Source organism: Rhinolophus hipposideros (genome assembly GCF_964194185.1).
Source record: "Rhinolophus hipposideros genome assembly, chromosome: 8".
Lineage (NCBI taxonomy): Eukaryota > Metazoa > Chordata > Mammalia > Chiroptera > Rhinolophidae > Rhinolophus > Rhinolophus hipposideros.
In genome coordinates, this window is record NC_138054.1 from 995,987 (window position 1) to 1,021,940 (window position 25,954).

Consider the following 25,954-nt stretch of genomic DNA (forward strand, 5'->3'; position numbering starts at 1 on the left):
GTAATATGAAATCTCTGAAAAGAATTTATAATCTAAAAAGGAAACATACCAATATAAAACTAAGGATAATTTAATGTATTATAATGCTATTCCAGTGCTACGAACAAAGCATCATTGGAATAAGAGGATTCAATCCATTTTATACTTTGGACCAACAGATAAAGGAGAAGCCATAAAAGGCTCTCTACAGGATGAGACACCTGTATCTGACATGGGCTCAGAAGGATGAACAAGGTTTTGCCATGTCAAGACTGAGGGAAAAGCACTGCAGACACATAGTACAGCATAAGGTACAGGTAAATGTTCTTAAAATGGAGCCTGGTAGGTTGAAGTTGAATGAATGAATGAATGAATGAATGAGCAGTCAAATCAGGAAATGTTTAAGGAAAGATGAGTGGCTAGATAGTAGTGGACTGGAGTAGGGGAGACGAATGCCAAGAAAGAAAGAAAGATGATGTTCAAGCATGAGCCTAAGGGGTTCAGGTTTATTCTCCAGGCAATGAGAAGCAACTGAAATGTGGGAAGGAGAAAGAACAATATGATCTGTACTCTGTATCCTGGAAGCCCATTCTGGAAACACTGTAGACCAGGGATGTGCAAACTGTTTTTCACCAAGGGCCAGATGCGGTAAAATACACAAACAGCCGTGCCACTCACTCGAGGTGAAGTACGTATTGCCTCACCTGGTTTATTTAAGAAAACTAAGTATATTTTTGGAATTTGCTGCAGACCAATTAACAATAGATCATGGGCCTCAATTGGCCCATGGGCCGCAGTGTGGACACCCCTGCTGTAGACAATGAGTTAGAGAGTGAAAGAATTTAGACAGTAAGCAAAGAATTTTGGAGGGAGGCTCCTGCAGCAGCACAACGGTGAGACAGGACCGAGTTTGGACAGGAAGTGCAAAGCAAAGAGGTGGAGACAGATTCAGAAGATGGCTCAGAAGATGTGGCATGAACCTTCATGAGGGATGGAGTCAAGAATGATGACCGTGTCCCTGGCATGCTGACTCAGTGATTACTGACTGCAACAGAAAACACAGAAAGAGAAGCTAATGTGAAGGAGGAAGATTGGTTTGGTTTGGGCATGTTGATCTGAAATCTCAGTGGAAACTTCTAGTGAAGATGTCTGGTTAGAAACAGAACTGAATCCTAGGAATGATAGGATCAAAGATAAATATTGTGGATCAAAGATAAATATTGTGGGAATCATGGGCATCAATGACAAAAGAAACAGCGGAGTGGATGAGATCTCCTAAGGAAAACGTGCAGTGTGAAGAGGTAACAGACACAGCACCGGTTCAGAGAATAGAAATAGCAAAGGGTTGCTGAAAGACAACTAATTAGTGGTAGAATTTTATCTGCTCAGGTTCAAGGTTTTTTGATTTAGCAATCCTACATCCTACCCAACTGGTGAACCAATGGTTTCTACCCATTCATTTCCTACACCTCCCCAACTTTCCAAAGTGACTTAGATAATTTCTTTCAAGTCTGAAACAACATCTTTTATGTGACAGTTGATATCTTTCCTTGCTTTGGGAAAACTTTTCTGAATTACTTTCTGTATTGGGGAAGCAATATTTTACTTTATAAACTATTATATAAGGTCCTTGAGTCCTTACTATTGTATTATTTGTTTATGTCTGTATATTTCTTTTCTCTCTCCCCATTTATGCACATACAAGGAACCTGAGGCAGTTAAACAGGGTCAAAAATTAAGTTTAGTATTTAGTAGGCAGAAACACATCTGACCAACTTACAATTCCTGTCTAAAAGATCTTAAGCTGCCAAATGGATTAATTTACAACCAATTTATTTTATAAAAATAGCCTCTAAACAAAATTTAGCTACTTTATAGTATGAATGGATGGAGAAAATAAAATAATACAAAGTGAGGACACAAAGTTATAGCCATTCATATCTATGAATTTAAATGGTTTCAAACAAAATTTAAGAATTATATACAATTAAGCTAAAAATAATCAAATATACAAAATATGGTACATATGGTACAAACAAAACAAAAATCTTTAAAACTGACTGCTGTGTAAAACGGATCTTCCCTGGAAATATCTTAAAAAGATGCTGTCCTCCCTCCAACCCCCTTGTTAAAATAAAACCTCAACCTCAATCAATAATTTAATGACAGACTTGTCTAATGACTACAGTCCTAAGTGAACTGAAAATCTGCAATTATACAAATTCAAAATGGGATGTTTGCTTTCCAAAGACTAGGAAAGGCTAAAATAGCATTTGGATATGTAAAAAAAAATTCCTTGGAATTGTATCATTACAGCTATCACAGTTGTCCTAGTCCTTTGGTAAATTTTCATCAGAACACTTTTGTTCTTTCTTTTAAGATGTGTGTTGCAGGGCAAGAAAGCATTCTGGATTTACAATGAGAAAACTTAATGTAGAGTCTTACTTTGTTCTATTACTTAAAGAGGTCAAATCATTAATCTCTCTGAGCATCTCTTTGTATGAAAAAAATGAGTTAATAATACCTTCCTTAATTACTTCACAGGGTTATCTGCATCAAATAAAATTGTATGTGTTAAATCATTCTAGCTTTAAAGGATCATTAGTCATTAAATTTTAATATACTCCAAAAAAGCATGGTTATTTGCATACTGTGTCTATATTAAAATCAAGATACAGGAAATTAACAATGGGTCATTTCTATGCTTCTTCTGGTAGAAGTACCAATAAGAAAGCAGGAGGAAATACACCTGAACAAACTCTTGGCAAACCACCAGATCATACCTGGAAAGAGATCAGAGAAAATGTCTAGTGTCTGGTGACACTAAGTAGAAGCCTACAGCGAACCATTATCTCCAAGAGAAGAAACAGTGCAAAAGAATGGATAACAAATTATTCATGTGATCTGTGTGTCCCTGAGATTTTTCTGGGATCTTGCCTTTAGAATTATCTGTCATTTGAAAAGTGAACTGTGAAAAACAATGGCCATTGGCAGGCTTTTTCTCTTAATGCAAAAATGTTATTTTACTTGGTTGGCATGATAAAACTGATATGACTCTTAACAAACAGAATCAACATAAATGCTATAATCTAAATCTAATTTACTGTCTACACAATTGAATGATTTGAAAATATTCAATGGTCAATTAAAAAAAATCCAAATTCCAAATGTGAAAAATAGCTCACTATTTTTATTGTAAGATGCATCCCAAATCCTTCATATTACCCTGGTCTCAAAATGATGTGGAAAAGGGCTAGGAAGGCTATCTAAGCCTATTTATACATCAATTTCATTCTACTTCTTAATGATATAAACTGAAGTAATTGATAGCTCCTACTTATAACTCTAAAAACCTAAAGAAAACCAAACCTAGTGCTTCTGCTATATGCAATTCGTAAACATTTCATATATGTTTTAAATGATAAAAAATTTCTCCAATAAGTATGTTGGTGTCATTATTGTTACTGCATAAAAAAGTGTCCACTTTTTACTGCGAGAGAGTACCTTGCAATTCTCAACACAAAAATTTCTGGAAATAAACTCGACTTTTGGCCCTGAAGTCAGCTGTAAGTCACAGCATTTCTCATCAGAGTGATTAATCTTTACGAAAAGGCAGGAAAAACAAGACAGAGCCACCCACTCTGATATTTTCATTCTTTGAAAAAAAAAATCCCAATCTAGCTCACAAACTGGAACCATCATTTGTAGAAAGTTTGCAATCCATCATAAGTACATTTTGATTACAAGATTAACTAGATCATTATCTTTTTATTCTTTGCACTAGAAAACTGTACTGACATTAAAAAAGTGGTTCTAGCTTAGTTTTACTTAGAAATCTGATAAACCTTTGCCCAGGAACCAACCAACCTTTAATAATAAGCTTACTTCATATTTTCCTTTTCTGCTTACTTGAAAAAATATAAACAAAGTGTAATTTTTAAAAAACCCTACTCCATTGACATAGGACTCATTTTTGTTAAACTATGCTACATCCAAGGATTGGAGAGTGTATATTTTTCAGGTAAGATATTAAGCATCCTAAGCTGTTGTAAGCCAGTCGAGAGAGAGAGAGAGAGAGAGAGAGAGAGAGAGAGAGAGAGAGAGAGAGAGAGAGAGAGAGAGAGAGAGAGAGATTGAGAGAGAGAGAGAGAGAGAGAGAGAGAGAGAGAGAGAGAGTGTGTGTGTGTGTGTGTGTGTGTACGCGCTCAAGCACCTGTGTGCCTGCTTACGTAGTAAAGGATCATGGCAGTTATATGGTAAGGGAGAAAGAAAGAAGTGTGAATAGCCAGGAAGAGGTTTTTCGGCAGGCTCAGGGAGTTTGCTGCCGGCTGTAAGTAAAAGCTTTAATCTAAAAGGAGCCAAATGTGAGATCATTCTTAAAGATTTGGGTTTGAAGGCTTTCCCTCATTATTTTCTTCCTTCACTTCTGAACAGCTTAGGTGGAGAATAAATCATGTCTAACCTTGAGAAAGTTTTGCTCTAGAGGAAAGAAGAGAGTATTAAATTAACATTTCAAGGTGAGTTATGAGAAGGATGGGAATCATTCAAAGATAGGGTGGGGTGAGGATGGGGAAGGAAACTGGGTGTGGTGAGGGCAAGCAGAGAGAAAAGAATCAGAAAACGAAAGAGGGTACTGAAAAAATTTGGAAACTAGGTTGATAAAACAATCAATTTGTCCATTTAACATAATTCATTTACCTGTGTTATTTTTTCTATACCCTGGAAGTTGTGCTTTTCAAAATGTTCTGCTATATTTAGGAAGGTGTGACGTTCCAGGTAGCAGCAATTACTTAGGACTATCAAAAGTTGCTGTTCCTAAAAGCAAAACAGATTTTTAGAAAATTACATTTATAATAACAAAAACAGATAACATTTATCATTCATTAAATTTAATTATAATCTCTTGGTGTTTAATAACAACATTCAATACTTTGGGGTTTTCTGGCTCCTTTCCCAATATTAACACAGAAAGAAATATAATACAATTCTATAATTCTATTAATTGCTTGTTATTACATAATACACCAGTCAAATAATGTTCCCTTTGAAATTTAACAGCTGAATAGAGAAATAGACTGGTGAAACAGACTTAACTAGTCAAGTAGGATCAGCTGTTATTTTTATGAAAGAGGTTCACTTTAATCGTTATTGTACTTAATACTTTGTGCACAAAAGAGCTATAAAATGGACATTTTTAAGTAATTACGAAACATGTAGAAACTCTTAGAAAATAGTTTTATAAGAGAATTATAATACAGTACATATGATGAGCGCCTTCAAAAACCTTGGGCCTTCATAGGTTTGTTTTTGTTTTTAATGTAGTTGGTCTTCTGGGGAGCAGAGGCACAGAAGCTGGGGGACTCTCCCTAGTGCCAGTCACCGAGAGGACTGGCTCTACAGAGATCCATGTTTTACACTCTCCAAGGCTCCAGCTGCTTAAAGTTATTTCTTATTACAGTTACCAGACCCCAGTGTTCATGAATAAAACATCTTTTACCGTTAAAAAGAACTCTTTTTGTAAGTAAAATTTTAGGAGTGGCATTTGTGACTGCTACTGTGGCTCACTGAGGGCACTTGGCCTGTGCTTCCTCAGGTGTGACAGCGTTCTCTGCAACAAATGGGACGCATTTAGGGCCTCAGTTTAAGATCCCTTGACTAGAAAAAACTAAGGCAAAACCACTTTCCAGAAGTTCTCACCCACATTCTGTTTACTGTTTCATATGTAATCAGAGTAACTTGTGTTAAAGTCAGTGTGATAAATGTGGAAATAAATGGGTCCCTGTCCTTTGATGTATACAAACCACAGATGAAATATACCTTAAAAACTCAACTGCCAAATACAGATTGCATCTCCCAATACTTTCATTCAGCTCCATCAGATTTTTAAAAGTTTCTGAATTTCTTTATTTAAAATGTCCCTGTTTTTATCTCTGGCAGAGTCCATTCAGTGCCTGATTAAAAGGCCAAGGAATTATTGTGGTACCTTCAAGGAAATGAAGCACTGTTACAGGCCCTGAATGAATCTATGGATGGGAAATGGAGTACAGACAAGGTAGACAGGGTTACCATAGGTATACTCCTCCTGCACATTGTGTCACTAAATGGCAAGTGAGAGTCAGAAAGAAAGCAGTGGACAGCACTAGAGAGAGCACAGGTAAGGCTGCAAAGCCGTATTCCCTCTTGCCTGAAGCCTGGGTTACCCTTCTGTGGTCCTCATAAAGCACACGTCTCTTCAGCCACTCTAAACATCCTGCACTCACAATTCTCAACTGGAGTCTCAGTTATAAAATCAATTCTTAATTGTCCTTTCCTTCAAGAGTCTTCCCTCCAAGCATGAGCCTTACCTGCTGCATCTTTTGTGCCCTATTAATTAACTCCTTTGTTTGATTTTTTCCATAATAATCTGCATGGTTCTTCCTCCAAAATGGAAAAACTATTTGAGTGACTTAAAGTCTTACACTTAGTGTTTTCCCCCTTCAAATCTAACCAATCAGAAGAAATAAAAGTGGGAAGAAGAAACTGAACAACACAATCAAATTCTTAAGTTTGGATACTAATCAAAAGCACATTAACCACTTAGATAAATATATGTTTGAAAATAACAACTCCACCTATCAAAGGTAGCACTTAGAGATTAAGGATGATTTATTATTATGCATTATTTCAGTTATTCCTCATCAAATCTCTGAAATGTAGGTGTTAGCATCTGGGTTCTGTCCCAGAGGAAACTGGACACCCTCAGTGACGTGCCCAGTGTTATTCATTTAGGAAGAAGCCGGCCAGGAAGCAAACCAGTGTTTTCTGACTCCAAACCTAGACCTCTTTCTACTGTAATTGCCTCTGCTGGATAACAGAACAAGACCCTAGGAAGATATCAACATTCTAGGCCAAATATAACAAGATACCACAGAAGGGGAAACATTAGGAAATGAATTTGGTGCCAAATGAACAATTTTTGGAGTGCAATGGGAGAGAAAAGATCCTGTGACTAGCAGAAGCAAGAATGAAATGAAACTTAGGGTTTTGGTTGGCAGTGAGCTCAATGTAAGTCAACAGAGAGATGTAATCTAATGGGTGCTTCTGGCTGCTTCCCAGGAGTCAGGGTCACAGGGGCCCTGTGCCCACCCTGGAAGAAGGATCGAAGGGCCTCAGCGGAGAATTGCCACATCAGGTGACTATAAGCACATCAGCCTGGAGACATCTAAATGATCTAGAGGGTTACTTAGGGAAAGGGACGATTCGGAGTACACACCACAGTTGTTTTCAGACACTGGAAAGATTCTCATGGAGAAATTAGGCTTGTTCCAGAAGACAGAAAAAAGCATAGTGGACCAGATGGCTGGCAAGGCCTTTCTGAGTTCAGAAGGATCTTTCCTCCAGTGCGTACCCTTCTCTAGCACTCTCTCTATGTTCACAGTTGAAAGAATGATTTAAAACTCTCCATATCACTTCCCAGCTCCTATTGAGTCCTGACCAGTGAGAACAGACCGCTGCTCAGCAGTGCAATGACGCAGTTCTCTTGGTGTCATACATGACCTCCTACCTGCCAGGTCATGAGGCTCTAGTTTTCTTCTGACCCAAGCCTGCTCCTCCATCAGTCTGCGATGCTGTGAAATAGTCCTTTGTTTAAAGGCTGTTTCCCATCTGTCTCAGGAACACTGCTCCCTCTGGGTTTCTTCTATGTCTCACTATTCCCTCAAGGCTCTCGGCTTCTGACCATCCCACAAATACTGGTACTCTCAATAGCACTTTTATATATTTGGCTCTCCTCTCATCCTATTGGAACTTTCTCTATGATTTGCACCCACTCCCAGGCCTTATACTGCTGATTCACATATCTGCATCTAGATTTCTCTCCTGGGGTCCAAGTAAGCATATCCAATTCCCCACTAGATATCTCTATCTCAATGTCACTTATTCAATACATATGGAACCAAACTGAAATTTTAATCTTTCTTTAGAACCTATTTTCTTCCTGAATTCTCTCTGTGAATGGTACCATTATCAACCCAGCCATCCAAGTAATTAAACCTAGAACAGATTTTCTTAAAAGTTACTTTAACTAAACTTTGATTAAACTATACTTTTCCCAACATAACAAGTCCATTATTTAGGAATTCATAGTTATAAATATAATAATAGTGGAAATGATATGCAGCAGGAAATTAGGTCACATGTTTTCTTTCTTGAGAAATATGCATGTACACACACACACACACGAACACATACTTCAAGCTAGATAGGGCTATTTTCTTTTTTAAGATAGGTGGAGTTTGGATATCAACAGCTGAATTTATACATGTAATAAAGTATGTGTGCGAATCATCCCTGAATATATGTATATGTTTAAAAAAAGCTTATATAGTGGCTTGGTTTTGTTTTTCCCATGGAACTTTATATTCAAATAAAATGCTATTAGGGAACTTATAGAAATAAAACAGAGAAAAGCAGAGCTTCTCTGGTTAAAAAGGAAAAATGTTGGGGGGAGGTCCTGTCCTCTGCCTCCTCTCCAACTTCCAAACACCAGGGTACCACCAGGCCACCTAGCTCACACTGAAGAACCCACATGACACAGAAAACAGATATGTCAAGTGTAAAATAGATATAAAATTGTATTTTTATTAAAATTTTCATAAAAATAAAACACAACACCATAGTATAGAGTAGTATGCAACAGGACTAATGTAGTAGGTAATTTGGACAGATTTATGAACCAGTCATTACATAGTTTTAAAATGGTATGTTTTACTCTCTATCATCTCAATTATTTATCATCTTACTTACAGAAGTCAAACTGAAGTCTTCATGGATACTTCCAAACAAATCGGGAGAAGAAACATCAACGGAAAGACTAAATATAGAAGCAAGTAAGAGAACAATTACAACTAAAGCACTAAAGTAAAAATGCTAATATAATTTTATATGTCACCTATATACCTCAATAAAAATAAAGCATGGAACTTTATATAAATGTGACTCTTCAGTCTTTGGTTGGCTCTCTGGGTGGTGGGAGTCAAGAAGGCAGAGTAGGCAGACCTTGAACTCACCTCCTCCCATGGACATAACAAAAGTACAACCACATATAGAGCAACACTAAGTGAGAATGACCTGAAGACTAGCTGAACAGATTTTTCTACAATTCAGAATATAAAGACAAAGCCACATCTAGATGGGCGAAGACACAGGCTGGTCAGGACCCATGTTCCCAGTATGGTGGTCCTCAAGTGGGAAGGACATCACAGGCACAACGGGAACCCAGAGGAGACAGGGGTCTGACTCTCACACCAGGAATCCCAGCCTGGGAGACCAGCACCAGGAAGAGGAGCCCCCATAACATCTGGCTTTCAAAACCAGCAAGAGAGTCAAAGGGCTACAGAAAACGGAGACTCCACTCATAAAGGGCTCACGTACAAACTCACTTGTAAGTCCCAGCACCGAGGCAGCAATGTGAAAAGGCCCAGGGTCAGACAGGAAGGAATTACATTGACTTTCTTAAGGGCAAGTACTGGAGGAGCAGGGTATCAACTGGAATTCTCTCCTGGGACTGTGGCACTGGCGGAAGCCATTATTTCTTTGTTCCTTTTAGTTCACTCTCCTTCCACCTAGTCAGCCTGGCGCAGGCCAGTGCCAATTCTGAGACTCTCTATTAACCTGACTAATTTGCTCCTCTGGCCCCACCACTCTCCTGAGGACACAGTCAGTTTTTCCCAGGCCAAAACTCCTTCCAAGAAGCTCCAAACACAGCACATGCCTCAACCCACCATGGAGCCCAGCCCTAGAGGCTTCACCATAGAAACACCTGGCAGGCAAACTCAGCCAGCAACAAAGCACCTCTCAAGCAACTCCAACATCAACACACCCCACAGGCAGACTCGGCCCACACCACAGACATTACAAAGTGGCACCGACTCTGGAGCCACAGCTCCCTCACACCAGATCATCCTCAGCAGCCGCAGCCAGTCCTCACAGCCAAGTGGCCTGGGGACACTCCACGCACAGGAGCATGAGCAGAAATTCCAGCACCATTACAATGGGAGGGTGCATGCAACATACACAGGGGACATCCCTAGAGCACCTGACTCAGGTGAACAGGGATGATTGTGCCACTGGGCCCCACAGGACACTTTTTACATAAGACCACTCTTATAAAACTGAGACATAACTTATCTACCTAATACACACAAACAAACACAGAGATAGGCAAAATGAGGAGACAGAGGAATATGTTCCAAAACAAAAACAAAAATCAGAAAAGGCTGAAAGCAGTGGTTTAAGCCCTCACTGCTGAGGAGAGAATGGAAGCCTTAGGCACTGAGACTAGCAGCCCCCTACCTACCCTCCCAGAGCTCACCCCGGCCCCCACCTGCCCGGTGCTAGAAGCAGAACAGTAGCAGTGTTCTGAGAACTGTGGTCCGCAGACACAGATTCCCAGCCCAACTAGTTCCGGCAAATGGGAGGGAGCTGGGGAAGCAGGAACTGCTGTGGTGATGGTTGCCGCCATTGCTCTGGGCCACCTCTCACAACTCACCCTGCCCCTGGCCCCACCTATCTGGGCGGATCCCTGCAAGAGTAAACAGAACTGCTGAAACATAAGGGCTCTGAATCTGGTGCAGGAAGAGTTTTGGAATTTCAAAAGCTCTCCGCATACCCACATGGACACTGCGCCCTGTGACCCAGGCGAACTATTAAAAGAGGAGACGCCTGTTTGCAACGGAATTCCCCCATTGTGTGACAAGTTGGAATAGTGCAGAGAAAACATAGCACTATAGTGTGAGAGAGAGAAAAAGGCTGCAGTCTGAGAGAAAATACAACATTCTACCAAGACGTGGTGGAAAACAAAACAAAGACCTATTCCTATCAACCTGTTGCAAAAGCCACTCCTGTAGATGTCTAGGAAGAGAAATAATAAACCATTAATGGCCATGAATACCAAGGCAACAACACAACTCAGAAAGAAAGTGAAAAATCTCCAGAAAATGAACTTAAAGACATGGAAATATGTGAGTTAACAGAGAATTCAAGATTGCAGCTCTTAAAAAACTCAACGAGATGCACAAAAAATACACACAGGCAGTTTAATGAACTCAGAAACACATTCAAAGAACAAAATACATATTTTACCAAAGAGATTAAAATTTTTAAAAAGAACCAAATAGAATTTCTGGAGATTAAGAACATAATAATACAAATTAAGAATGAAATAGCCAGCATAGGTAGTAGAGTTGACCAGATGGAGGAAAGAATCAGTGACATCGAAGATAGAAACCTGGATGTGACACAGATGGACGAAAAAAGAGACTTGAGACTTAAAAGAAATGAAAGAACTCTACAAGAACTTTCTGACTCCATCAGAAAGAGCAAAATAAGAATAATGGGCATACCAGAAGGAGAAGAAGGAGGGAAGGGAGAGAGAGTATATTGAAACAAACAGTTGATGAGAACTTCCCAAATGTGTGGACAGAACTGGATCCTCGAATCCAAGAAGCAAAGAGAACACCTAATTACCTAAACTCCAACAGGACTTTTTCAAAGCACATTGAATTGAAGCTGTCAAAAATCAACGACAAAAAAAGAATCCTCAAGGCAGCCAGGGAAAAGAAGACGGTAACCTACAAAGGAAGGCTCATTATTTTATCATCACATTTTTCAGCAGAAACTCTACAAGCCAGGAGGGAGTGGAACCAAATATTCAAACTATTGAAAGAGAGAAATTAGGAGCCAAGAACAATATATCCAGGAAAGATATCATTTAGATATAAAGGAGGAAAAAAGACCTTTCCAGAAAAACAGAAACTGCAGGAAGTTTCTAACACACAACCTACACTACAAGAAATATTAAAGGAGGCTAGTCGACCTCCATCCACAGGGACAATTTGTGGCTACCAAAACATAACATGGGGGGAGACTAAAGCCCTGAACCAGAATATGGTAATAGAGAAAGTAAACATGATGAAGAAAATTGAATAGTCTAAATATCAAACATTATTTTACATAATCTTAATGGTAAGCACTCAAAAAAAAAAGAACCCCAGAACTGAAATACATACAATAAAAGAAGAAACAGAGGGGGAAAATCATAGAATACCACCACACAGAAATAATAGACAACAACAAAAAGGCAAAGAAACAAAGGGAAAACAGTCTTACAAGAAAATTAAGATAGAATGACAGGAAATCCTCATGTATCAATAATCACCCTAAATGTAAATGGATTGAACTCACCAATAAAAAGGCACAGAGTAGCAGATTGGATCAAAAAACTAAACCCAACCATACGCTGTCTCCAAGAGACACATCTCAGCTACAAGGACAAGCAAAGACTCAAAGTGAAAGGGTGGAAATTGACACTCCAAGCAAATGGTACCCAGAGAAAATCAGGTGTAGACATAATGATATCAGATGAAACAGACTTTAGGGTGAAAAAGATAACAAGATACAAAGATGGGCATTTCATAATAAAGGGGACTATACAACAAGAAGACATAACAGTCATCAATATTTATGACCCCAATCAGGAAGCACCAAAATATACCAAGCAAATACTAACAGAACTAGAGAGGTAAATTGACCAAAACACAATTATACTAGGAGACTTAAACACATCATTGACAGCTATGGATAGATCATCCAAACACAAAATAAACAACGAAATAGCAGCCCTAAATGACACATTGGATGAAATGGACATAATTGACATTTATAGAGCACTTCATCCTAAAATACGAGACTATACATTTTTTTCTAGTGTACATGGAACATTCTCAAGAATAGACCATATATGGGACATCAAATCAGCCTAAGCAAATTTAAGAAGATTCAAATCATACCAAGCATATTCTCTGATCACAAGGCTTTGAAATTGGATATCAACCGCAAAAAGAAAGGAGGAAAAACTACACATACTTGGAGATTAAACAACAGACTTTTAAAGAACGACTGAGTCAAAGAAGAAATAACGGAAGAGATCAAACGATACATAGAAACAAATGACAATGAAAATGCATCCTACCAAAATTTTTGGGATGCAGCGAAAGCAGTTTTAAGAGGGAAATTTATATCGTTACAGGCCTATCTCAAGAAACAAGAAAAATCCCATGTAAGGAACCTTATGTTATACCTTAAAGAACTAGAAAAAGAAGAACAAATGAAACCCAAAGTCAGCAGAAGAAAGGAAATAACAAAAATCAGAGCAGAACTAAATGAAATAGAGAGCAAAAAGACAACAAAAAAAATTAATGTGACAAAGAGCTGGTTCTTTGAAAAGATTAACAAAATTGACAAACCCTCGTCTAGGCTCAGTAAGATAAAAAAAGAGAAGACACTAATAAACAAAATCAGAAATGAAAGAGAAGAAATTATCACAAATGCCACCGAAATAGAAAGGAGAATCTAAGAATATAATGAAGGACTATACGCCACCAAACTCAATAACCTAGAAGAAATGGACAAGTTCTTAGAAACATATAGCATTCCTGGGCTGAATCATGAAGAATCGGAAAATCTAAATAGACCGATCACCAGTAACGAAATTGAATCAGTCATCCAAAACCTTCCCAAAAGCAAAACTCTAGGACCAGATGGCTTCACTAGTGAATTCTACGAAACCTTCAAACAGGATTTAATACCAATCGTGCTCAAACTCTTCCAAAAAACTGAAGAAGAGTCAGTACTCCCTAACTCATTTTATGAGGCCAACATTACCCTGATACCAAAACCTGGAAAAAACAACACAAAAAAAGAAAACTACAGACCAATATCTCTGTTGAATACAGATGCAAAAAATCCTAAACACAATTCTAGCAAATCGAATGCAACAATACATTAAAAAGATAATTCATCACGACCAAGTGGGGTTCATCCCAGAGTCACAAGGATGGTTCAACATCCGCAAATTCATCAACGTGATACATCAAATAAACAAAATAAAAGACAAAACGTTTATATCAATTGATGCAGAAAAAGCATTTGACAAGACACAAATTCCATTTATGATTAAAATACTTAATAAAAAAGGTAGAGAAGAAAAATACCTTAACATAATAAAGGCCATATATGACAAGCCCTCAGCTAATCTCATAATTAATGGTGAAAAACTGAAGCCCTTTGCTCTACGTTCAGGAACACGACAAGGCTGTCCCTTATCACCTCTGCTTTTCAACATAGTGTTGGAAGTCCTTGCCAGAGCTATCAGGCAAGAGAAAGAAATAAAAGGCATCCAAATTGGGAATGAAGAAGTTAAATTATCACTCTTTGCAGATGACATGATGCTATGTATAGAAAACCCTAAAGACTCCACCAAAAAGCTGTTAGAAACAATCAACGAATACAGTAAAGTTGCTGGCTACAAAATCAATGTACAAAAGTCCATTGCATTCCTATATACTAACAATGAAATCTCAGAAAAAGAAATACAAAAAACAATTCCTTTTGCAATAGCAGCAAAAGAATAAAATACCTAGGAATAAACTTAACCAAGAATGTGAAAGACCTATATGCTAAAAACTATAAGACATTTTTAAAAGAAGTTGAAGAAGACATAAAGAAATGGAAAGACATTTGTGCTCATGTATTGGAAGAATCAACATAGTTAAAATGGCCATATTACCCATGCAATATACAGATTTAATGCAATCCCTATCAAAACCACAATGGCATTTTAAAAAAAAATAGAACAAAAAAATCATCAGATTTGTTTGGAACCACAAAAGACCCCGAATAGCTAAAGCAATCCTAAAAAAAGGTTCAACGATAGAAGTATCACACTCCCCGACTTTAGCTTGTACTACAGGGCAACAATAATCAAAACAGCATAGTACTGGCAGAAAAACAAGACACATAGACGAATGGAATAGAATTGAGAACCCAGAAATAAAATCACATAAATATGGACAGATAATTTTTGAGAAAAAGCAAAAAAAAATACAATGGAGAAAAGAAAGCCTCTTCAAAAAATGGTGCTGGGAGAATTGGATAGCCACGTGCAAAAGAATGAAACTGGACTGCTATCTGTCACCATGTACCAAAATTAATTCAAAATGGATCAAAGACCTAAGCATAAGACCTGACACAATAAACTGCATAGAAGAAAACATAGGTATTAAACTTATGGACCTTGCGTTCAAAGAGCGTTTTATGAATTTGACTCCAAAGGCAAGGGAAGTAAAAGCTAAAATAAACATATGAAACTATATGAAACTTAAAAGCATCTGCACAGCAAAAGAAACCATCAACAAAATAAAGAGGCAACCGACTGAATGGGAGAAGATTTTTGCAAACAGTGCCTGCGATAAGGGGCTAATATCCTAATGATACAAGGAACTCATGAAGTTCAACAATAAAAAAACAAACAACCCAATTGAAAAATGGGCAGAGGACCTGAAGAGACATTTCTCCAAAGAGGACATACAAATGGCAAATAGACATATGAAAAAATGCTCAACATCAGTAATCATCAGAGAAATGCAAATAAAAACCACAATGATATCACCTCACCCCAGTCAGAATGGCTATCATCAACAAGACAAATAGTAACAAGTGTTGGAGAGGCTGTGGAGAAAAGGGAACCCTCATACATTGTTGGTGGGAATGCAGACTGGTGCAGCCGTTATGGAAGGCAGTGTGAAAGTTCCTCAAAAAATTACGAATAGAATTACCATATGACCCAGCAATCCCTCTCCTGGGTATCTACCCCAAAAATTTGAAAACATTTATACATAAAGACACAAATGCTCCAATGTTCATTGCAGCTTTGTTTACAGTGGTCAAGACATGGAAACAACCAAAATGTCTTTCGATAGATGAATGGATAAAGAAGTTGTGGTATATATACACAATGCATAACTATTTGGCGGTAAGGAAAGATGATATAGGAACATATGTGTCAACATGGATGGATCTTGAGAGTATTATAATGCTAAGTGAAATAAGTCAGACAGAAAAAGCAGAGAACCCTATGATTTCATTGATATGTGGTATATGAACCAAAACAACAAAAGAATAAGACAAACAAATGAGAAACAAAAACTCATAGACACAGACAATAATTTCGTGGTTACCAGAGAGTAAAGGGGGTAGGGGGGTGAGAGATGAGGGTAAGGGTGATCAAATATATATGGTGATGGAAGGAGAACTGACTCTGGGTTTTGAACACACAATGGGATTTATAGATGATGTAACACAGAATTGTACACCTGAAATCTATGTAATTTCACTAACAATTGTCACCTCAATAAATTTAAAAAATAAAGAAATAAATAAAGGAATCAAGATTTTTCCTCACACCTCAAACAACTAAGGCTGAGCTAGACTTAATCCTACTAACATAATGAGTCTTTAACAAGAGTATCGATGCAATCCTCTAACACCTGAATTGTAAAAGTTAACAACTGGAAGTAATGCATTTTAATTTTCCACTCCATTATTTATAGAACTTCTTCATTTGGATAATTAGTAAGCTAGTCATGTGTTTGGTTTGCTTAACATGTCTCTAGTAATGCTGAGATGAGTTCAGGAGGTAAAGAAATTATGGAAAGAATATAGGTCAAATATACAAACACATAGCATTAATATAACTATATGTCTTATTGGAAGCTGTAGAATACAAGACCAAATATATAACATCAGTCTGTATTTTCTATCCTCCCAAATGCATCAGTGAGATTAATTTCAGTTTTACTTACTGTGCAATATCTACATCTGCATCAGGCTTGGTGCTCAATTGTTCCAGACAATATATAAAAATCTAAGCCAAAAAATAGGAAGTTTCAGTGACATGAACGCTTAGATGCCAAACTATTTGGACATTCAATGTAATTTTATGTAAATTTAAAAAAAAACCAGAAAAACATACCCTGTAAGAGGCATCTATGTACGTATGCATATATATCTCCCATAACATAAGCGATAGAAAATTAAAATCACCTACATTTTGATCCAAATATTGAATTCTCGCATATATTTTATGAAAAACACCTTTTCCTTTGACTCACTCACTGACATGCTCACCCATGTTCACCTTTATGTGACCACAAAGAATTGGTGCCAACAAGAGAAGATCCACTCTAGACACGTGTAAACAACTACCATGTCATTTAGTCTGTGCTCCAACAGAAATACATATAAAGTACCACGAGAACACACACAGGGGGGCATGAAGGAAATGAAATATTGGGGTGTTGCTAAAACAAACTGGAATTAATTTTTACCTCGAACTTCATTTTGTTACCTTACTTACTGTATACTATTATGTACTGATGATAAGAATACATTCCTAATGTTTTACATATGTATTATCATGTTTCCCTGAAAATACGACCTAGCCAGATAATCAGCTCTAATGCGTCTTTTGGAGCAAAAAGGCGTTGTGTTGCCTGCTGTTCCGTTGCGTTCCACTGTATTGTATAAGACCCGGTCTTGTATTATAGTAAAATAAGACCAGGTCTTATATTAATTTTTGCTCCAAAAGATGCATTAGAGCTGATTGTCCAGCTAGGTCTTATTTTCGGGGAAACACGATATAAATAAGGGGGAGGGACAAATAATTTGCATTATTTCAGGCTCAGGGCATCAGTGCTTTTCTTTGTTACCTGCATGATACTGATGCTCAGCTGGCACACCTCCTCCTGTGTTTTAGTTTGTTGAAAGACCTGTAAGGAAGAATTTTGCTGAAAACTTTTGGACTTAGCTAAGAAAACAAAATTTTTGTTTATGAAGTTCAATATAAAAAGTTAACACACGGAAAACTGCCTCCAGTGTGGGAAACCTTGCTCTGAAGTTGGCCACACATGCAGAGCCAGGGAACAGTGTACCCACTGACAGAGTTTGTCCTGAGAGGAAACTGACGTGGAGCTGCCTGCCAATACCTAGGTCAAGTGTTGTGTCTGCATACAAAGTGTCAACAATGCAAGTAGTCTACCTACAACACTGAAATTTCCACTTGAATTTTCTGTCAGCCTCTCCTGGAATCAAGACATCAACAACCTATGTAGTCAGATGAAATGAAACAAGCAAGCAGTCAGGGAAAAGCTCTCATGCTGAAATGACTAAAAAATCGACAACTGTGATTCCCAGGGGTTTGTGGGGCAGGTCTGAAGCAGGCTGAATGGAGCAGAAAACTCACATTGGCTTCTCCAGGCTTGCAGTCGAGAACTCCTTTAAGTGACTGCAGAGAATGTACAATGCACTGTTCAAACTGACATGGCTGGAAGAGAAAACAGGCAGGTCTTAATATTAAAAAACAAGCACTGGTTATTACGACATTTAACAGAAGTGACGATGGCCCTGAACTCTCAATTTTCCAGATGTATGGAAAGGAAGAGAGACAGACAAACTGACAAATAATCTAGTCATCAAGATTTCCGTTTGGCATGTTTTGCACTTGATGTTTACGGTAAAAACGGGTGACTCTTGAGACTCCAAAGTACATTAATTCAAGAATACAAGTCATGTGTAACTAAGGTTTTTCTTCAAAATCTCCCCTTCTGAGGCAAATGACATAATGAAATGCAGATATAATGAGTCCATACTTTCAACACTGCTTGCCTGATATATTCTGGGTGAGCTCCATCTCCTACCTCTTCCACATCTCTGGTACTTTCAAGAAAATTTAATGTTCATAATAATGATCCAGGAAAGGTCCAAGATCTTTCATTCGAAAAGTCATTGTTCATTTTCTGTATCTATTAAATCAGAAAATGAAATTTGGAAAATGTACAACAAATGGCATTCAAAAGAAGTCTGAATGAATCCTAATACCTTAGCTTCTAACTATATTTAAGGTTTCTTTGTGCCGGGCATTCTGTAGGTGATGGAATAATAAGGGTAAAACAGACAAAGTTCTCATTAAATGTATATTCTAGAGACACTAACCATAAAAGTCAGAGTCAACAAAAGTCTTACTTTTTACTAAAAAAAGTAAAAAGTACAGAAATACATGCAATTTCAAACTAGAATAATTATCATGATGAAAATAAGTGGGAACTCAGAGAAAAATGGTAATAGGGGGTATCTGTTCTCAATAGGATGGTTAAAGAAAGCCCCCTGATACGGTGAGGACATTTAAGCTGCAATTTGAAGGACATGAGGGACCAGCCCCTAAAAAGAAAAAGGAAGGAGGGAGTGAACTCGGGGAGAAAGGACAACATGTGCACTGCCCCAGGCAGGAGGGACAGAATCTGGCAGTGCTGAGGGGCCACAGTGTGTCACAACCATTGAGCATGCTCTTAGCAGTTCAAAGATGAGACTAGGGGTCTGGATTTCATTCAGGGGCACGGAACTGTGCAAGGCTCAAAGTTCAACTCAATCAACTCTGTGCAAAAATCTGCAGTCAGAATCTCTCCTCAGCACACACTACAATTTTTAAAAGAGTTTGGGGAAAAAAGAATAGACGCCTGTGTACAAGCTGAGAGAGAGAGAGAGAGAGAGAGAGAGAGAGAGAGAGAGAGAGAGAGAGAGAGAGAGAGAGAAGAAAAAACACAAGTTTATTTTCTTACAAAAAGGAACCCAGCCTTCATGAAAGCTAAAATAGTGCCTCAACTTGAATGCCATTTTGATACTGCACTCTGAGGCCACCAGAGGGCGCTTTGAAGAATACTTAAAAGTAGAAGTACCAAAAAAGGGGGTTAGGGAGTTGTTACAGGATGAAATACCAACTGTACAGAAAGTATTTAAAGAGTCAAAATGTTTGTCAGATACCTAATCTTATCCATCCAATGTACCTGCCTCAAAAGGTATGAAAATCTAAGATGCTAAAATAGTTAACAATAGTGAGAATTAAATCCAAAATTCAACTGTAGACAGTTAAATGTTAATGTTCACATGTGGTTATTGAGATTTCTTATTTTAAAATTTGAACCAGATTTTATTTTTGTTTTATATCTATATTAATACAATAAATGGATAGAGAGCATCAGAGCACCCAATGAGTAGTTTCACTTGATGGGGACAATCTAAACATCTTTCTTTTCTCTAAAAAAAGAATAGAAAAAGTGCTATCTCTGAGTATTGTCAGTGAATCACCAACTTGGCTGACTGTAAGGAGTTATCATAAATCATTCCAGTTCTTCTGAAAGAAGAAAATTCTCAGAATTATCCAAATTTTAAAAAGGCAGAAAATACTTTCAACGTAAGAATAAAACAGTATGCTTTCAAATGAGCTGTTTTCAGAGCACTAAAGTGAAGTTCAAATTAAAGATAATACCTCTGCTGAAAGAATAGTGATGAGGCTAAACTTAATGTTCATTTCTTTAACTTGATAAGGAATGTTTTCCTATCCCAGTCACAGGGAAAGAGAAACATAGTCTCATTTCAAACAAATGGGATTAGTACTACGGAAAAGATAACAAAATGAAAATTAGAGTTATGTAATTTAATTTAGGTCATTGTTCAAAATCTAAATTTTACAGATATTAGTTAGGTTAAAATAGAGCTGGAACACAGACTTTCATTCTAAGCATTGATTCACTTTATCTCCTAAGTGAGGACCACGTGGAACCAACTAAATCTCCTATGTCAGCATGTTTCTTCATCATCTGCCCAGAAGATGGACTGGCTGACACCACAAGTGGAACTTCCTGGGGGTCATTCATCCACAGGCTGGGGTGGGTTGTTTTCTGGCTTGCGTGTGTGACCAAACACGAAATTAGTTATTCTATGGCTACAGTTTCTTACCATTATAGTTAAACCTTAAATTGACTACAAACAAGCTTTTACAGTAATATTTGAGAGCATTTGCAGAGGCTTATCTACTATAATCAAACAACTTGAGATGCGGCAGCTATCACATACACACTCACTAGGACTCAGATGTGGCACGTATCCTACAAGCACACCATAGGATCTCAGGTGTGGCAGCTCTCAGTAAGCACATTCCAGGGTGACTGTGCACAAGAAACAGTAACCTGAAGAAGACCTAAATCCAATACCTAGTTTATTGCTAAATGTTGAATTTATGTCAATTTTTTCAATGAAACATAAATCCTTGAAAACAGATGCTCTGTTTTCTCAAGTTGAACATAAGTATGTTTTTCATGTCCACAAGAATGATCTGAAGCACACAGCAAAAACTGAGCATCATGGTAACTGGTTGTCTCATCCGCCCTGGCTTATCTCATGAGGGGCAGAATATTCAGTGTGTAATAGTCCAATGGTCCCTTTTGGCCTGGCTTCCAGGTTTGCTGTGATAATTAAGTGAGATAGGGTTATGAAAGAGCTTTAAACATAGTAAGGCATAACATTACAGGTACTAGTTTAATAAATGAAACTCCTTTAAATGTATACTAAGCTTTGTAGTTTAATGTTTTATTCCACAGTGTCCCATTTAATCTGAACCAATGACACAGTGAAAGTGTTCCGCCTCTTCTTTACCTAATGGCAGAGAGGTTAAGTGTCTTCTTCAGCATTGCATGCCTATCATGTAACAGAACTAAGGACTGAACAGGATTATGATTCCAAACCCAGTGCAGCAGTTTCCTCACACCAGTACTGTGCAGCAGAAGTACAATGTGAGCCACCAACACAACCACACATGTAATTTTAGATTTTCCGTAACCACATTAAGAAAACTAAAAGGAAAAAATTAGTTTTAATATAATTCATGTAATGAAATATATCAAAATATGATGTCAACATGTAGACAATACAAAAAGTTGACGTATTTTACATTCTATCTTTTTGTACTGGGTCTTTGAAATCTGATGTGTATTTTACACGCGCCATTGCTCAGCTAGCTGCCATAATGGATGGTTCAGGTCTACCCCACATTTCCCTCCTCTAAATATTTAGTGTAACACAAGTAGTAATTGGATAGTTTGTATTTAAATACAAATCATTATGAAAAATAAACCAAATAAATTAAAACAGATTTTTCATTAAAAAATAAATATTTTAAAATACAATACAATGATTTTACTAAAAATAATAAATTTGCCTAATTTGAAGCCTGATTTAATTTACAAAAATTTGGAAGTAAGCATGGCTGTTGTAAACCACATTGTTTGTTACGCATAAAGTATACTTGTATTTATATTAACTTAAGAAGGAACCTTGAACTTTGGAAGACTAAAAGGGAAATTTTCAACTTGTCAAAAATTCCTCAAGTCTCAAAGGAAGACTGTCAATAAGAAGTACAGAAATTTGAGGAAATGAAGAAATATTACATGGGATTATTGCTTCTCAACAACCTGACTCAAAACAAGTTAGTCATGGGGATATAAAGTACAGCACAAGGAATACATCAATGACATTGTAATAACTTTGTGGAAAAATGGTGATAACAGGAAAAAAAACACGAACTCAACCATTATTTTATAAATAATGGCAAATCAAAACCATTTTATTCTAGTTTTCTTATCTCCTAAGCAGGCAAAAACAGCTAGTTGCCTCCCCAGAATTTGGTCTATGACACATGTAAAAACACAATAAATCATGAAAACTATTTTCAAAGGTATTTTTAAAACCTACAAGTCCTATCTGAAAAGATGATGATTCTAGAATGAAGATCATGGTTATAACTGCTAGCTTGACCTGTGTATATATCTGGAGAGGTTTGTTGTTTGTTTTATTTTGTCTTAGGGGACAGCAATAGTATTGCTTTCCTATCCTGCTTTCCTGAAAAAAAAAATCAAGTTGCTGAATAATTTAGAATTAAGCATAATCTATTAAAATATGTAATGAAAATGAAAATAGTAAGTGCTACAGGATGAAGAAAAACCATTCTAAAACAACCCCTATTTTTATTAATTTTTAAATATTAATATGTATGGTTAGTGTTTGGTAAAAATGACTGTCAGAAAATCTTTAATATGTTTACTTTTCTATTTCCAGATACTACTGAGAGTTGCAATACAGAGAGAATACGCTCCTTACCAATATAATAAATCATTTATTTTGAATATAATATAGACTACTAATTTATCATTTAATAGAATTTAAACTTACTAGAGAAGTCAGTCCTTCATTATCGACAATCCAGTCTTCCTTTTCAGCTAATCTCTTTATTTCTACAGGGAAAACAAACACACAAGTACTTTTTATTAGTTATCTCACTGAAATTTATAGAGATAAAACTCTATAGAGGCTATTGTTTTTAATTGTTCTTTTATAGCTCTGTAAAAAATTGGTGAAAGCAGGGATAGAATATAATTCTGGTAGACTCAAGGATTTAAATATGTATTGCTCACTAGATTTTTCTAATAAAATATTAATGATAATAAAATTTTTTATTGCATAGCCCAATTTGGAGAATGCTAGGCTAGATTTACCAGTAACTTTAGACAATTTATTATTTATTCAGTACTCTTGGTAATATTAAACATGCACAAAATAAACTACAATATTCTTCTCCTATAATTTCTAATGAACAATTCAGATTCTGTTTTTATCCTATACATTCCCGACAACAGCAGTCTGATTCTCACTTGGCTAAAGGAATGCCACCTGAGCAAACCTTTAGCACTGCATCTATCTCACGTCCTTGACTAGGGGGGTGGGGGTGGGGGGTGATGAATTAAGAGGACACTGCTCAGTTTCTCACCTGGATTCTATTCCCTCTCTGTTTGCAGAGTTTATTATCACCAGTTCTGCACAGATGTGAACTTTCTACTTATAAGTCCTGGTGACAGATAGTCCTGACTTACGTCATTAATAATACTGTTCTTGAATATTTTTGAAAACATTTAACAGCCAAAGGGCTGCTTTGTAAAGATGACTTTAATTGTTTTTTATAATTGTATGTAAAAATGCTGAAAATTCTAAAAAATAAGTATAAAGAAAATGAGCATCACCTATAATTTCTACTTTGTAATTAGATGCTTTGTAAAGATAACATTTACAAAGGTTATCTGCTTTGTAAAGATAACCTTAATTGTTTTTTATAATTGTATGTAAAAATCCTGAAAATTCTAAAAAATAAGTATAAAGAAAATGAGCATCACCTATAATTTCTACTATCCAGAGAACCATTGTCAATACTCTGTCTTCTGATTTTATATCGATAGTTCTAAATTAAACTTTTAAAATATATATATATGTATGTGCATATATATATATATATGTATATGTATATATACATATATATTTTTTCAAAATTGGGATAATACTTTATATACATTTTATATTCTACTTTTTCAGCTTAACATTTGTCATAATGATGTTCTTATATCCTTAAATATTTTTAAAGTATATCTATCTCTGTTTCTGCATGTTCTGGCATCTCAAGTTTTGAAAAAAATTCCTTTTGAAAAAATTCGATTGAGCAACTATAGATGATCTAAAATACTCAAATTTCCATGAAAGTAATTTCTTGTTTTCAACGATTTGGAAGCTGGAAAGAGGTGGCATGTTCAGATAATCATTGTCTAGTTAATGTTATCAATTTTTCTTAACATACCTTCTGCTGTGCTCTGCAGTGTGACCATCACACAACGTACACGGAGATCCAAAATGAGATCCTGGATAGTCTGTAACATGTCATTAGGAATTTCTAGGGCGGTCAATGATTCATAAGTAAGCCTATAAAACAAACAACAAAAGTGAGCAGAGTGCAATTGCCAAGCAATTCCTGTCATTATTTGGGCCATCCTATAATGATTCATTATGGAGTTTTAAGTTACAACATTCTATTGAAAACAGAAAGGCAAAGGTAAGACCCTAACAGGGATTACTTTATAACAGGGATTATAATACAACAGTAACAGTGAATTAAACAATAAAAAATGCACACCCAGTGTGACATTCTCATTAAACATAAACACCAGAAAGGTTTAACAGCTTGCTAGGGAAACAGTAGAAGCAAAGGACAGAAAGTAAAATTCTTTGGAGAATGCATTAAAATTCGTATCCCATATTGAGTATTTTTTTTAAGACAAAAATATATTTACAATTTTCAGGAGAATGTGTCCATATTTACCTCATAGTCTGGATGACATGAGTGAGCCACTGTCCAGAGAGCTCGGACTTCACCTCCCAGCCTCCGTACTGCCTCACCACCCCCTCGGGGATGCTAAGTGGGAGCAGTGCTCCACGGACCAGCTTCACAAGACAGTGCATGACTTCCTGAATCATTTTCTAGACAATAATAAACAAGTAAACTGCTTTAAAAGTCACTAGCTTGATTAAATCAAACAAAGGATTCTGTCTGAATGATGATAAATATCTTAAACATAAAGTCTAATATGGTTGAGAAAAATCCTATCCTGTAAAAAGTCTCCACACCAACCCTTAACTTACCTTAAAATCATTTTGTCTTTGCCTTACATTCTTTGATCTTTCGATCTGCCCTGACTTCTCAGCAGTCTTAAAAAAAAAAAAAAAATTATCTTTAGAAATATTTATAAAAATAAGAAATGTTTTAAGGGTTGTATATAAAGAAAGCATGAAACATGGTTATAACTTGATTAAAAGGAATGTATAAGAAATAATCTAAGTTTCTGATTAAAGGATGACTAATCAGAAAGCTTTTCTTACTCCAACAAGAACTTATTACCTTCCTAAAGCATTTAAATACAATTCCCGTAAATAAACTTAAGCATTAAGTTGAAACTACCTTTTTTAGAGGGGAATTTCATATGTCGTTTCCATCAACAATTTCATAGGGTTAAACCAAACTATGATAACATTTCTCAACATCACTTCTCACTACTAGAAGTATGGAAGTAAAAGAGTAAACGCTGGGTTAATGTCTAGTAATATTAGGACATCCATTCTGTTCCCTTAACAAATATTTATCAATATAAGCATTATAACTGGCATTTTTAAATATTTTTTTCTGTGACCCCTCTCCCCCCATCCACTATCCCTCCAATCTTGCACCAAGCCATCACATTATATATATAAAATTATAGTTGGCATTCATTAATGTTTAGCTTCTGGTGTACAATGCCATGATCAGGCATCCACAGTATCCCTTAGGTGGTCTCCCAAATAGGACGCATGTCCATCGGATACCCAAAAAAATCTTTACAACATTATTGACTATGTT

General features: G+C 36.6%; 1 protein-coding gene across 7 annotated transcripts in view; it reads right to left on the minus strand.

Moving 5' to 3' along the window:
• EXOC2 (exocyst complex component 2) overlaps positions 1–25,954 on the minus strand; it is a 254,857-nt gene that overhangs the window by 77,503 nt on the left and 151,400 nt on the right. For all 7 annotated transcript variants that reach the window (XM_081056234.1, XM_081056230.1, XM_081056232.1 and 4 more), the window contains exons 14-22: positions 25,204–25,269; positions 24,884–25,041; positions 24,365–24,486; positions 22,915–22,976; positions 18,098–18,178; positions 17,565–17,624; positions 16,659–16,720; positions 8,764–8,830; positions 4,678–4,794 (exon numbers count right to left, since the gene is read on the minus strand). In XM_081056234.1, the coding sequence (XP_080912360.1) occupies positions 4,678–4,794; positions 8,764–8,830; positions 16,659–16,720; positions 17,565–17,624; positions 18,098–18,178; positions 22,915–22,976; positions 24,365–24,486; positions 24,884–25,041; positions 25,204–25,269 (795 nt within the window). The remainder of the gene's footprint in view (positions 1–4,677; positions 4,795–8,763; positions 8,831–16,658; positions 16,721–17,564; positions 17,625–18,097; positions 18,179–22,914; positions 22,977–24,364; positions 24,487–24,883; positions 25,042–25,203; positions 25,270–25,954) is intronic.